This window comes from Atta cephalotes, assembly GCF_000143395.1.
Source record: "Atta cephalotes unplaced genomic scaffold scaffold00017, whole genome shotgun sequence".
NCBI lineage: Eukaryota > Metazoa > Arthropoda > Insecta > Hymenoptera > Formicidae > Atta > Atta cephalotes.
In genome coordinates, this window is record NW_012130081.1 from 5,046,068 (window position 1) to 5,059,113 (window position 13,046).

The window sequence follows — 13,046 nt, forward strand, 5'->3', positions numbered from 1 at the left end:
ACGTACGTTACTTACTTTACTTACGTTACCGTTAACCGTAACGTAACGTAAACGTAACGTACGTACTATATACGTCGTACGTTAGTCGTGTTTATATATATATATATATATATATATATATATATATATATACACACGGCGCACGAGTTCCGTAATTACACAGAATTTTCCGACTAACGTCTGTCGGCTATCTTAATCGCATCGGGAGGAAGTAGGCTGAGGATGAAGGATGAAGGACTGCGGACGAAAAATATGTTTGAACAAGCAGCAGCAGCAGCAGCAGCAGCAGCAGCAGCAACAAGGGAAGAATCATGGCTACACGACTAGTCACAATTATTCTTCGCAACGCAACGCGTAATAATTCAGTTTCTCATAAGCGCTGTCTCTGTGAAAAGAAACGCGCGAAAAGAAAAGCGCTACGGGTATCAGGTGATACGCGCTAATTACGTGTTGTTCGCTTAATAATTACGACACACACCGGGGCTCTCGCGTACGATTAATCAAGCCCCTCGTTTCGCCGTATATAGCCACGGGAATAATTGAAGTTTTGACGAGTTCCCACTCTAATGATATCGTTCGAGTAATAAGAAACCACTGCGTGCAGATTCACGCCCTGCTCCACCTCCACCTTGAATGTCCTTGAAGATGAAAGGGTGAATTGGCGCGTGGATCGATGATCGTTAATTACCTCGAGGAACCTTGACGAAGATGGCAGTTGGTAAATCGTTACACGAATCGATAAAATGTTTGTTCTGTATGGCGAGACTCTTGAAGATTTGAGAACCAAAAGTTTTATAGCCGAGAGTCACGCGATCTCTCAAGTTACTTTTAAAATATTACAACTATTAAAAAGTTTGCAAATTAAAAAATAAAAAATTTATAGGATGATTTTTTATTTTTGGATGCAAAATCTGTTTGTGTTTGGCATTAAGATTTGGAAAAGTAAAAATTGTTACGCGTCACATCATCACTTTAGTTGACAGGATGATAATAATTTTCTGCAAGTGTTATTTTATTTAAGGCATTATTTATTTTATAGCGTTAACTTGAAAATCGAGTCGATTATTTGAGTCTGTATATTAAGTTTACAACTGATCTTTTTAAATCCTTAAAATGGTTTTTGCCTTTACGTCTATTATTTGAATTAATATATGTGACTTGATAAATCAAAAAATCATATTATTCACAATTCTACATTCTGCACGATTAATCCTTATTTACCTTCTTCGACACGAGATTATTAACCGCAAAACACATAATTAAACCAGCAACCGTACTATTAATTAATCGACGCTTAGAAACCGGAATTTATTCCGGAATGTGGAGTCGATATATTAACTTTTATTTTTGATCGTAATCGTTAGCACAGATCGTACTACTGATCTGTATCAACGCGGGCGTGTACTAACATATTTTATGTTACGTTCACTTTTTTTTGAAAAGTTATATACTGTCATATGTTATAACAGGTGGCACAGTATTGTAATATAAAATTAGGAACTTATGTAAATTCCCCGTTACTTTTATCAATTTACTCCAATTTTGTACATGCGAACGTTACGGAATTGACGAAGTTGAAACGAGATGAAGTTTATTACCTTCCTCAGTATATTTTTTGACAGTTTAACATAATATAAAAAAGAAACATTACAATTATTTTACGCGAATTGTCAGTTCTAAAAAGAGCATGCGATTCTAAACTTGATATTGTCTTAAAAGATAACTAATCAATATTCATAGTTCATTCTTATCTTAAGATTGTTTCGAGATGCTAATAAGATTTTTGATTTTGTGATCGGCTTATGAAATCTTACGAATGTACTCAAGACTGGTCTTAAATAAATATATAAATTAAATATAAGACTCGAACTATGAACATATCGGTCTTTGTTTCTCATTTGTCTATCCTTTTTCGGGATAATTCCTTTTACTTGACGTTTTCCATTTGAAGGAAAATCGCGCAACGTGACACATCACACGTGCGGAATTGCGCATGCGTGCACCGACACGGAGCTTGGAGTGCTCGGAGTGCTCGGAGTGCTCGGGATCTTTCGCGAGGACGGGCAGCGGAACGGTTTGCGTTAAGGCCCGAGACCCGAGAGAGAGAATCAGAGAATCAGTCTCGATCGCCATGGTAACCGTGCTGAGTCGCGCCCGCCTCGTCGTACATACTCACGTACTGTCCGTCATCAAACTCCGATCGTGCGGCTTCGTGAGATTTCGTATGCGTTCGGTCGGTCTCGCGCACGCTCGGTTGACTCCGCCGCGCGCGAGCGAGGCCAACCAGTCGGAGTCGAGAGTATAGTCGCAGTAGAACAGTTCTCCGCGCGATCAGTTTGATTTCGCACGTAGCTGTGTCGCGGTCGGCCTTCTCAGGTGTTCCGGCGCGGCGTGTTTTGCCTACGTCAACGCACGCACGCACGCACATACGTACGTACGCAGTTCTTACCCGACATCTTGTTGTGCCTCGATTCTTGCGTGTAGTGTGACTCGACACACGTCTAGTCGTCGTCGTTGTTCCGAAAGCGCGACGGTCCTTTAACCGAAACCGAGCACGTTTTGATAAACCACGATTACGGAGTGTATTTTGTGAGAGAGCGCCGCGCCGCACGGCCTGTGAAGGCGCCCTGAAGGCAAATACCTGTGTAAGTCCGCCGACTTTCGAGCCAGCCGAGTTGAGAGAGTCTTGTTTTTCGTTTCGGCGGTGTTTCTTCAGCACGTCCTTTCGCGCGTTTTGCATTTCCAACGCACGCCGAAACGTTCGCGATTCACGGACTGGAGATTATTCGCGCGAGACGCCAGGATGATTTGTTAGTGTAATCAGGATCCTTCGTCTCCCGTGTTTCGTGAAACATGGTAACGTGGTATCGTGGTATCGCCGGGACTATGAAAGAACTCCCGTTCATTTTCGCCGTCATAATTGGAGTGTGACGCATCCGAACCTCTAACCTCTTACGCGTCGCGATAATTCGTCGCGCGCGTGGTCACGTTGTTGACAGTGTCCTCGGAACCACCTGTGGATCTCTTTACGTTTACTTTATATTAGTACATAATACAAGTGACAGTGACATCCATTTGCGACACCGAAGCTGTGAGAAGTTGTCGGCGATGCCGGCGACGACGACGACGACGACGACGACGACGACAACGACGACGATGACGACGGCGACGATGACGACGACGACGACGATGCGTGACAATTAAAGGCGCGCGAGGGTCTCTGGGAGAAGTCTCGCCGTAAACGTACACGCTCGCTGGCTGTTAATCGCGATCGATTGATGATGACCATGTTCGGCACCCTCGTGCAGAGGTTCACCTCGCCGGTGACCTCGCCGACGAGTCCGCGACGGCGATACAAGTCGCCGTTGCGCTGGGAAGTGCAGAGCGACCCGGAGGACGACCCGGCTGCGCCCGTGAGGAAATCCAGGGCCAAGCATCTCCTCGACAAGCGCAAGAGCAAGAGCAGGTCGCGCGGACTGCATTCCTCGCAATCGGACCACCTGCAGATATGTAACTCCGGCAACGGTAGCTGGCACGACATCGCCTTTCCACCATTGCGAGGTACGAAGAGTCTCGGCAGGCTCGACGGCATGAAAGAGGTGAGTCCATCCTCAAGGACGTTATCTTTGCAAGGATGCGCGAGTGTTTTTATGTTTTTACCTCGAATCCAGGATGATTCGATCCGCATGCGAAACACTCCGACGCGATAGCGGATTTCGGAGTAGAGGATGATAGCTTCCGCTTTTATGCAACATCTGCAAATAATAATTAATAATAATTGTAGATGATTTTGGGCCTCCGAAAGATGTTTTTGAATTTGTTAGATTATGTAATACATATGATTCGTCCCGGAAGTGAATTACGAATTCTCCGTACTGTCGGACTCCGATCGCGTTTTGCGATCTGTACATCCTTACTCATTTTTTGCGCTACGTTTTTATTATCGCGCAAACATACCGTTGAAACATTAAACGGCAAAAGTTGTAGCGGACGATAATAATTGACGATAATCATTATGGTTTCAATTCTTTCTTTACTTCTTTACGTGAAACTAGTCGATGTACCTTATAATGCTCCTGATGTCAGGATATGCGTTAGGCAAAATGTAATTCTAAATAATCTCGTTAATTTATTTAAAAAACAGCGAACAGAATAAAGATTTAATTTAAAATTATAAAATATTTTATAATTTTTTGGACAGAAATACTTTTATTTTAAAAGACATTCTTTGACAATTATTATTCTTATTTTCATTACGCTTTACATTTACACACTTAACTTTAACATTATTATTATTATTATTATTATTATTATTATTATTATTCATTAATTTTGTCGAGCCGAATAGGTAGCCGAATACCCTGATCAAATTTTAAACAATAACATTCTCATATCTTTGTGCGAATTTTATTATAATGTTACTCAAAATCCCCACACTTCAAACAATAAAGAACAATTTGCACCTATTTTATCTCGTTTTTTAGCGAGGATATAAAACACAGTAGAGGAAGGGTGAAAAATTATACATTGACAGAAGCGTAAATTAATCGCACATTTGCGTATTAAGCGAAATATCATAATCGATTCGCAAACTTTACTTCCGTATAATCATAATCCCGCTTGATATCTAGTAACGCAAGTTTTTACATCTTCAAAACGGATCAGTTTCACTATGAATGTATTTGACGCAACGATCCGTTACATATTAACGATCTTCGGCTGCGCAAGCTATCGAAAGTGCTCGGAATCGGATCATGACGCATGTCTGCAAAATGTCGGAGGTATCTTACGCGTCAATTATTTTACGAATTTATGGATTGGATAATCTGCTGTTCCAGTAGAGTAGGTACCAGGCATTCGTAACTGGCAACAACCACATTCTATATTGTATGCGTATGTGATTATGTGTATGTGTTTACGTAGGACAGGTTGAGAGGTAAAAACGATAGTCTCGCGAATAGACAAAAACGCGCGCGCTTTTCTACGTACACTCACCTTCTTGTTAACAATATTAAAATTACGCGAAATTACGTTGATGTTACGAACAAAGAAATCGCTACGATGTGAATCAAGCACTAGAGTCTATCTATAATAATAATGATGTTATGTGAAATCAGCAAACCTGGAATTACTTTCAGTGATGTGGCAATGTTTTTTCTACGAACAAAGACAATAGAATTTATATAGACTCCATCAAATTAATAAATAAAAATTTACGTAGAAAGAACGAGTTTGTTGAAACATCTAAAAATTTAAGTGTACAGGTTTGAGAATAATTTTGTTAGAGCATAAAAATAATTATATAGGATTCAAACATGATGAACAATGCTGCAAAAACATTTTAGGATCTAGCTTGTCCTACATATTATCGTATTATCATTAAATTAAAATTATTTTCAGATCTGTATCTAGCTAAATTTTTAGACTTTAGCAATTAGTATAATTTAATAAATAATTAACAATTTTGTAAATAATATTTTATCCGAAATTTTTTATTGCGCTATATTAAGCTCTAGAAATAAATATACGGTTATTTTTTTGGGAAAAAACAATCTCGTTTTCCCAAGGTTTATTGCCAGACTTCTTTTACAATTGGGTGCCTTTGTGATTTCATTCGGATGAACTTTGTTTCTCTTTCTTTAATTGAACGAGTTCAGACGTTACAATGCGAATCTCGCACAATCTGATTATATAATTACTTTACTAACGTAACACATCGGTTTTTATATTTATACATACGTAGTTCGCAAGTTCACGTAACAAGTCGGTTATGTATTGTGGTATTATTTTCCTTCCTCTCACGTGCGTTACATCTTAACTGTTTGCTTTTGAAAGTAGCATAAATTACCTTTCATATACCTTTTACTTTGAAAGTAGTGAGGGTCAATTTTCGAAAATTACCGAAATAGAGTACGTGACACATGAAAAGATTCTTAAAACACAAAATCGGGACATCAATGTATCGTAATTTGCAAATAACAAAAAAAAGAGAATTAGCTGCAGGAATACGAGGTTCTAAAATATGCATTTTTTTTATTTTCAAGATTATATTTTATTTTTTTAAATTAGTTTATTGGGGAATTGAGACATGCCGCTTAAATATGGAATATCGAAAAATCTTAAAAGTGCACGCAAAAATTAATCCGAATATTTTTACTTATGTAATATTTGAAAAATGTAGTGCTACTGTCGGAATAAGAAACGGATATCTTATTCGCGTGTTTGCATTGACGTGTAAACCGACCAGATACGAATGAAAAAATGTTGGCCTCAGTCTCGAACGCGAGTTGACACTTTGACTACGGATTGTTTATTTACTGTCGTGCGAGGCCGTCAGCGATGATACTTGAGGTACATCGATCACGCATTTGCTACGTAGAAATACATATGTACGTGTGTTTGACTATCAATTTACGTTATCTGCATTTATATTATCGTTGTTATAACTGATTCGATAACTTTACACATTTAGTAGGACAGATACGAGGGGAAAACAGAGATGAGGAATTAATATGCATTTAGACGTTACTTAAAAACGATATTGAAGAACGCACAAGAGAATTATATATGATGTATGTATATATATATATATATATATATATATATATATATATATATATATTATTATATATAATTTATTTTAAAATTTTTTAACAGTATAATGTTTTAATAACAAAAAAGATTGACAATATTTAAAATCATCAGATATTATCTAAATTCTTTGGAGTCTCATTCTACAGAGTAAAAATTGGAAAAAGGTTTAATTTTTAATCTTTAAGAGTGAGATTTCACTCTAAAAGTTTTAGAGAGTACATTGAATAATTTACGCAAATATTTAACACAAATCCCTTAACTTTTTACTTTTATTGATTCTGTTACTTAATCACTGAACACTCTTTGGTAAGTTTCTTCAGCTAAATAAATAGATGTACAAATATGAAAATCCGCCATCTGGTCCTCGTTAGCTTTCTACTCGATAAACATGGAGTCGAGCGTTAATTGTATGAGCTATTTGTGAATCGATTTATGCGACACAAAATCGTGCGGTCTTCTGTTTTTATCGTGGTCGACTTTCACGACACGGCACGGATATACGCTACTAACTTCCCGGCTGCCACCCTTTACCTCCTAACCTTGCTCGCGATCAAAACCTCGAATGTTGAATACCCATCGCACCGTAAAATCACCGGCTTTCACCGAGCGTAATATGACGACGTACCGCGAATCGCCAAACGTATCTGTAATTCGTGCAAATTGCGCGACGATCAACAAACGCGCCTTCTCGACAAACGCGAAATCGCGTTACGTTGCTCGACTCGCACATATCCATAATCCACATACATAATACACAACGCACACTGTGATTAGGCTATAGAAACCGGATATCTAACTGACGACCAACTATCAAAATCATAGAAGTGAAACGCGGACCGTTGTATTAATCCATTAGATCTCGGAAATTTTATCCAAATATTCATAAAAGCGAAATAATCTGTCTAATAATTTGTTCGGTAGTAATTTGTTCCAGTAATTTACTCGAAAACCAATCTCAGTCGCGTGTTAAATGAGGTCACTGAAAAGCTAATTTTCTTCTATTAACCAAGTAAAAAGATAAGTAGACACAGTTTCGTGACCTAAAGTTTAAGTGTGCTACATTATTGAGTATTTCGTCTTTCGAAAGATCTACCAAAATGAATTTATAATCAAAACTAATAACAAGTAGGAATCAAGTTGGTTCTTTCATAAATTAGCGTTTTTTTTCCTATAATTTATTCATTTATTATAAAGAGTTAATTTTAAAGGTTCGAGCGTATATGCTACACTCTTTGCTTCTGTCTACTTAAAAATTACCCGTTCTATTTTTTTGTCATCCGGCACAATGGCTAGGTGCCACGCATGATCATGCACAACTTACATAGCGGTCTCTCTGGGGGGCATTAAGTGTCGTCGTCGTCGGCCGAGAGAGCGATGCAATTCGTAATTCGACGAAATTGCGTGGCTCTTTAACGACCAGTATTTGAATGACGACCCACCAAGAAGCGCTTTGTACCTTTCCCTGCATTCACTGCACACAAACATACACACGCTATCGAAAGGAGCATTAAGGTCGTCACTAAAAGCGGACGTTGCCGAATGTTCGTAATTCGAGCGGCTCTTAACGACGACATTGCCCTACCCTGGGCAATGTTACGAACCTCCATACCACTTTAGTTCAGTCCAATCCAGTCCAGTCGCCTCTTTCTCGTTACGTCCATCTCCCCCGCCTCTCCCGCCTTCGCGACTCCCTTTTTCTACCTGTGGAAAGGTACACGTGAGGCGCCATTAATTTCGCGATGGAATCAAAAAGGAACAGAATGCAGAACGAAACACGTTAGCAACGTCGTCAAGGCGATCCTCGGCTTCGGTCCTTGTGGCCGATTTTATATGATGCCCGATAGCGAGGCGAGTCAAGTGAACGTGTTATTTGCAGGCTATTTACCAAATTTATATGTACAAAATTAGCTTGATGGTGATGTTTAGTTTACTGAGTAAATTTATTTGAGACGTATACGACTTGTACCGAGTACTTGCATCTTTATGTGGACACTTGTATTTATCGTTTCGTATAAAGGCATTATTAGGCAAATTATTGTTATACTCAAGGAAGTGAATAGAAACGTCTTCTACTTTCGGGCACACTTGGTTTTTCTCCATCACGCTAATATTCCACTTAGCCTCAATTTCACTTTTGTAAAGAGCAGTAATGAAGCATTCACTCAATCGGGTCATTATCAATGTTGTCATTAGCAATATTGTTTTCCATTAATAGCACTGTTACAACCGATCATCTTTAATTACATTATTCGCTGTAATATTTTTTAATAGATTTTAATTGCATAAAATCTACGAATAAAAATGGAAAACAATATAGAAATTTTTAAACTTTTTAAACTCTTGTTATTTGTAAAAGATATTATTTACAAAAACTTGTGGATAATAATTTGTATATATCATTTTTCAAATTATTACCTATTGAAGAGGAAAAAAAGTAAGGCACAAGTAACTTTTGAAAACGTGAAAAAGGATGTAACGATCAACTTGCCACTTGACTCGACTTGCTACTGTCCTCGTGTAAACTCACCATTAACGACCCGCCCTTCTCGGACGAGCCGTGAGGGACAGGGGAGAGGGAATGTTGTCCACCGCTTGCAGCCGCATACGAGATAGGGATCTGTCGGTGTGCAGCTAGTTAAATCGCGGTACAGCGAGCGAGCGAGGTATCACGAGAGACATGAGGAAGTCCTGAGGAAGCGTTACCTCGAGCTGCCTTGTTTCGGCGCGCGATAAGATCGCCGCGATCGCGGATGATGGAGCACAGTAGCCGAATCCCGAACGCTGAACATTGTTCGAACGAATTGTTGTCTTTCTCTCTTTTCCTTTTTAGTTACATTAACTCTTTTTTCTTTCCGTTTTGATCCATCCACTACAAGATCCTTAAGATTCTTATATACGAGTTTTTACATCAAACTCTATTATAGAAGAATAAGACTGAAAGACTTTTCATTTTTAGCACTCATAATTTGTATTTTTACTATTATTTATATGAATTAGTGAATCGTACATAATTCCAGAGATTTTGTTAATGCAATATTTAATCAAAAACGATTATATTAACACTAAACCATACTCTATGACGAATTAGTCTAAAAGACGAGTGTGAAAATCAAAAAAGATACTGACTGGATACTTGACGCGAGCGTTATGCACACGAAGGGTTAATCTTGTTTTACTAACGTAAGCACCGTTCAGCAGACGTGATTAAAAACCTATATCCATCGGAAAGCGACCTTATAAGGGAGCTCCGTTGGTCTGAGGGCTTTCTATGGACTGTCTGCGGACATTCCGAGACTCTGAATCAAGCTGCTTTCGTCCAGTTCCTATGACCGGTAAGGAACGTGGATCTGACACCGATTGCAAACGTATGAGACATCATCTCTGGCATCGTAAGCAAGTAAAAAGAGAGCTACTCGCCCATTCGAAGATTTGACGACCACGATTACAAAGAATCTGTTCAAAAAGAATATTATGCCTTTCTGTGTCGTGAGAGCCTCTGTCGTAAACGTCGTAAAACGCTAGTTTCGTTCTTTTCACGTGGTCATATCAATCTTTCTTTCAAACCCGGAACGTTTTACTTTTTCTGGCCAATATTAGCAAATGCGAACGCGGACGCTCTACAGCATTTAATTATTTTTTTAATAAATTTATATTCAATTGATACATTTGACTTTAGCAATGTTTTTTGTAGCTGATTAACACATATTTTTCTATTTGATAAAAATAATCTTATAATGGGTCAATAATAATAAACAATAAATAACAAGAAGCGGAATAAATACAAGCCAGAGTTTTATGTATTTTAAATTCTTAAAACATACGTTCCTTATTTTTAGGTCATCCTCAGCGTAAAGAAATTAAATGCAAATTTGACAAAATAATTAATAACTTATTATAATTTTAATCATTTTAATAATTTTCTATTTGAGATTTGATGAATATTTTATGTAAGTCTTCTGTCATAAAATATGATGATACGATTTTTTGTTTGCGCTAATTAAACAGCTGGGTTATTATAAAATTGGGTTATTCCATTAAAAAATTGAAAATTGAATTTGCAATATTTTTCTGTCTAATCGTCACGAATGCTGTCTATATCGCTAGTCTAGAAAAGTTGCTCTTTGGTATGTTGGTATGGTAATTTGGGTTTAGATGTCATGAATGGTTTAGTCCAGCGCATATCTATTAACAATGGCGGCGCGAACAGACAGATCCTCATAATTCGTTGTAATAATTTAACGTCGGAACGGAGAATCTTCACGGTAGAACAAATCCACGTGCGGGATTCCGGCAATTCGCGTGTCCACATATGTCAGTTTCTCCCCTTCGGCCATTGTTCATCGCGGCTCAAAAGGCTGGACGGGCAGAAGAAATGCTAATTGTGAATATGAAAATCGCGGCAGGGGTGTCCACCGTATAAGCTCTTCTTTACGAGTCTCTTCTTCACGTCCTGCGTGAAAGGCTTGTCGCCTTTTTTCACGATCCCTTTTGAATTCTTGTAACGAAGGAATTATGACACTTGCTGTCCTTGACATTCGCGATGCGTTGAGATTTTGAAGAAAATCGCGAACGAAATACTCGAAAACGAAATAGAGCATGATAATTTTTCGATTCAACAGATTGACAAAATATCCGTCATAAGTAACTCGTCGTTTTAGCTATTAAAAAATCTTTTGCGAAATATTAAATAATGAATATTTTTACTATAAAAAACTATAAAAAAATATTCTTTGCATTTAAAACAAGAATCAGAAAGACAAATTTTCATATTCAGACATCTAAATATGACTTTGTTCAGGGAGAATGCTGTTAGTGTTATTTATATTATTCTATTCTAGTTTTAATCTAATGAGCAATAAAGAATTACATAAATAGCATTAATAACATCTTCCCGAATGTACTCTATATTGCTTTCCATCTTTGTTTTATTTTTTTAAATTAAAAAATTTATTTTGCAAAAATAAATATTTCATATTTACGTTTTTTTTTTCCGTCTCTTCATAGGTATTGAAGTTGTCCAAATTCTGAATCACACGTCTTGCCCCTTTCATTTAAAATCGTGACAGCGGATCTATTAAATCTTATTTATCGCGTTTTGTATGCAGATCTAAAACGAGCCATTATATATAAATCATTTTGTCCATGACATTCTTTTAACTCTTTGTCCGATGAATTCCGCGCGCGTCCTTGATCCTTCCTAGAACACGCTAGACAACTCTTCTCGCGAATGCTGCGAGAGAACGCGGATCGCGAAGAACAGAAGAAAAATAAAACAATGGAATTACACGGACAGACGAGACGCGAAATTGGCGTCAGCAGGCTCGATCGATCGCCATCCTAGTTATTACGGCATTTAAAGGTACTCGTCACACTGTAATTAGCACCGAGCTTTACTATATTACGAGATTCATTCGTGATATATCTTATGAAATAATTTAGGAGCAAGTCATCTGTACAAGCATTGAATTTGCGGTTTGATATTACAGCGTGACTTCATTCATAAGTCGCTTGTTTATTTTTAATTATGTGCGTTGTTTACCATCGAATCGGAATAATCGGAATTCAAAGACAATTATGTAATTCGTACTCTTGTAAGGTAAACTCATTGCACGAACCAGCATGATTTTTATCATGCTGGTAATAAATGATTTGCGCAAGGATTTGCGTTACGTATTGATTTTATGAAAAAAATTGCATGTATACGTTGCATCAAAATAATCATTGTTTGCTTGTAAATTTATGAGAGCGATTGAATACGTTTTGTATTTGTAATTTAAAATCTACAATTTAGAAATAACGATTTAGAATTTTTAAGATTAAAATATTTTAGAGTTCAAAAATTTTCATACATTTAAAAATGCGAAGGTGAAGATACGATATTAAGATATTCAAGACTCTCCTCTTCATCATAAGACTTCAGAGTTAATATTATAATGTAATAACAACGTTGAGATTTACCTGCGAGATTCAACGAGCAATTCCAATCTTTATTTTCATTCGCATTCTCAGGAACGATTAATACTTACGTAGATAACAAATATTTTTGCATTACTACGCAGTACAATTTGCGATGTGCCAACCGCGTGAATCATAGCTATCCGATTAAAAACGGCATTTATTTGAGTCGTCTTATCATAATATGCATAGCTCGACATATTTGTCTAGTCGTACCTAAATTTTCATCATTTAAATGGATTAAATAAACTAATATTAATACAAATTCAGGCAAATAAGAACTAGACCACAGTTATTATTTGTGGCTAATTATACAAACATTTTTTTCTTTAATTCGTACATTCTAAAAATAAAAAATCAATATTTTGATTGTTATTTCCAATTATTTAATAATTGGAGTACAATTCAATCGTTTCGCTAATTATACATTTTTCTTTCTTTTTTTTTTTGATTATATTTGTAACGGAAATGCGACGAAACTGTGCGATGTTTGAACG

The 13,046-nt window shown here is 37.2% G+C and overlaps 1 protein-coding gene across 1 annotated transcript in view; it reads left to right on the top strand.

Moving 5' to 3' along the window:
• Window positions 1-3,278: 3,278 nt before the first annotated feature.
• The window catches only part of LOC105618576 (rho GTPase-activating protein 20-like), a 101,886-nt gene continuing 92,118 nt past the window's right edge, over window positions 3,279-13,046 (top strand). The window contains exon 1 of the mRNA XM_012200106.1: window positions 3,279-3,599. Coding sequence (XP_012055496.1) covers window positions 3,279-3,599 — 321 coding nt within the window. The remainder of the gene's footprint in view (window positions 3,600-13,046) is intronic.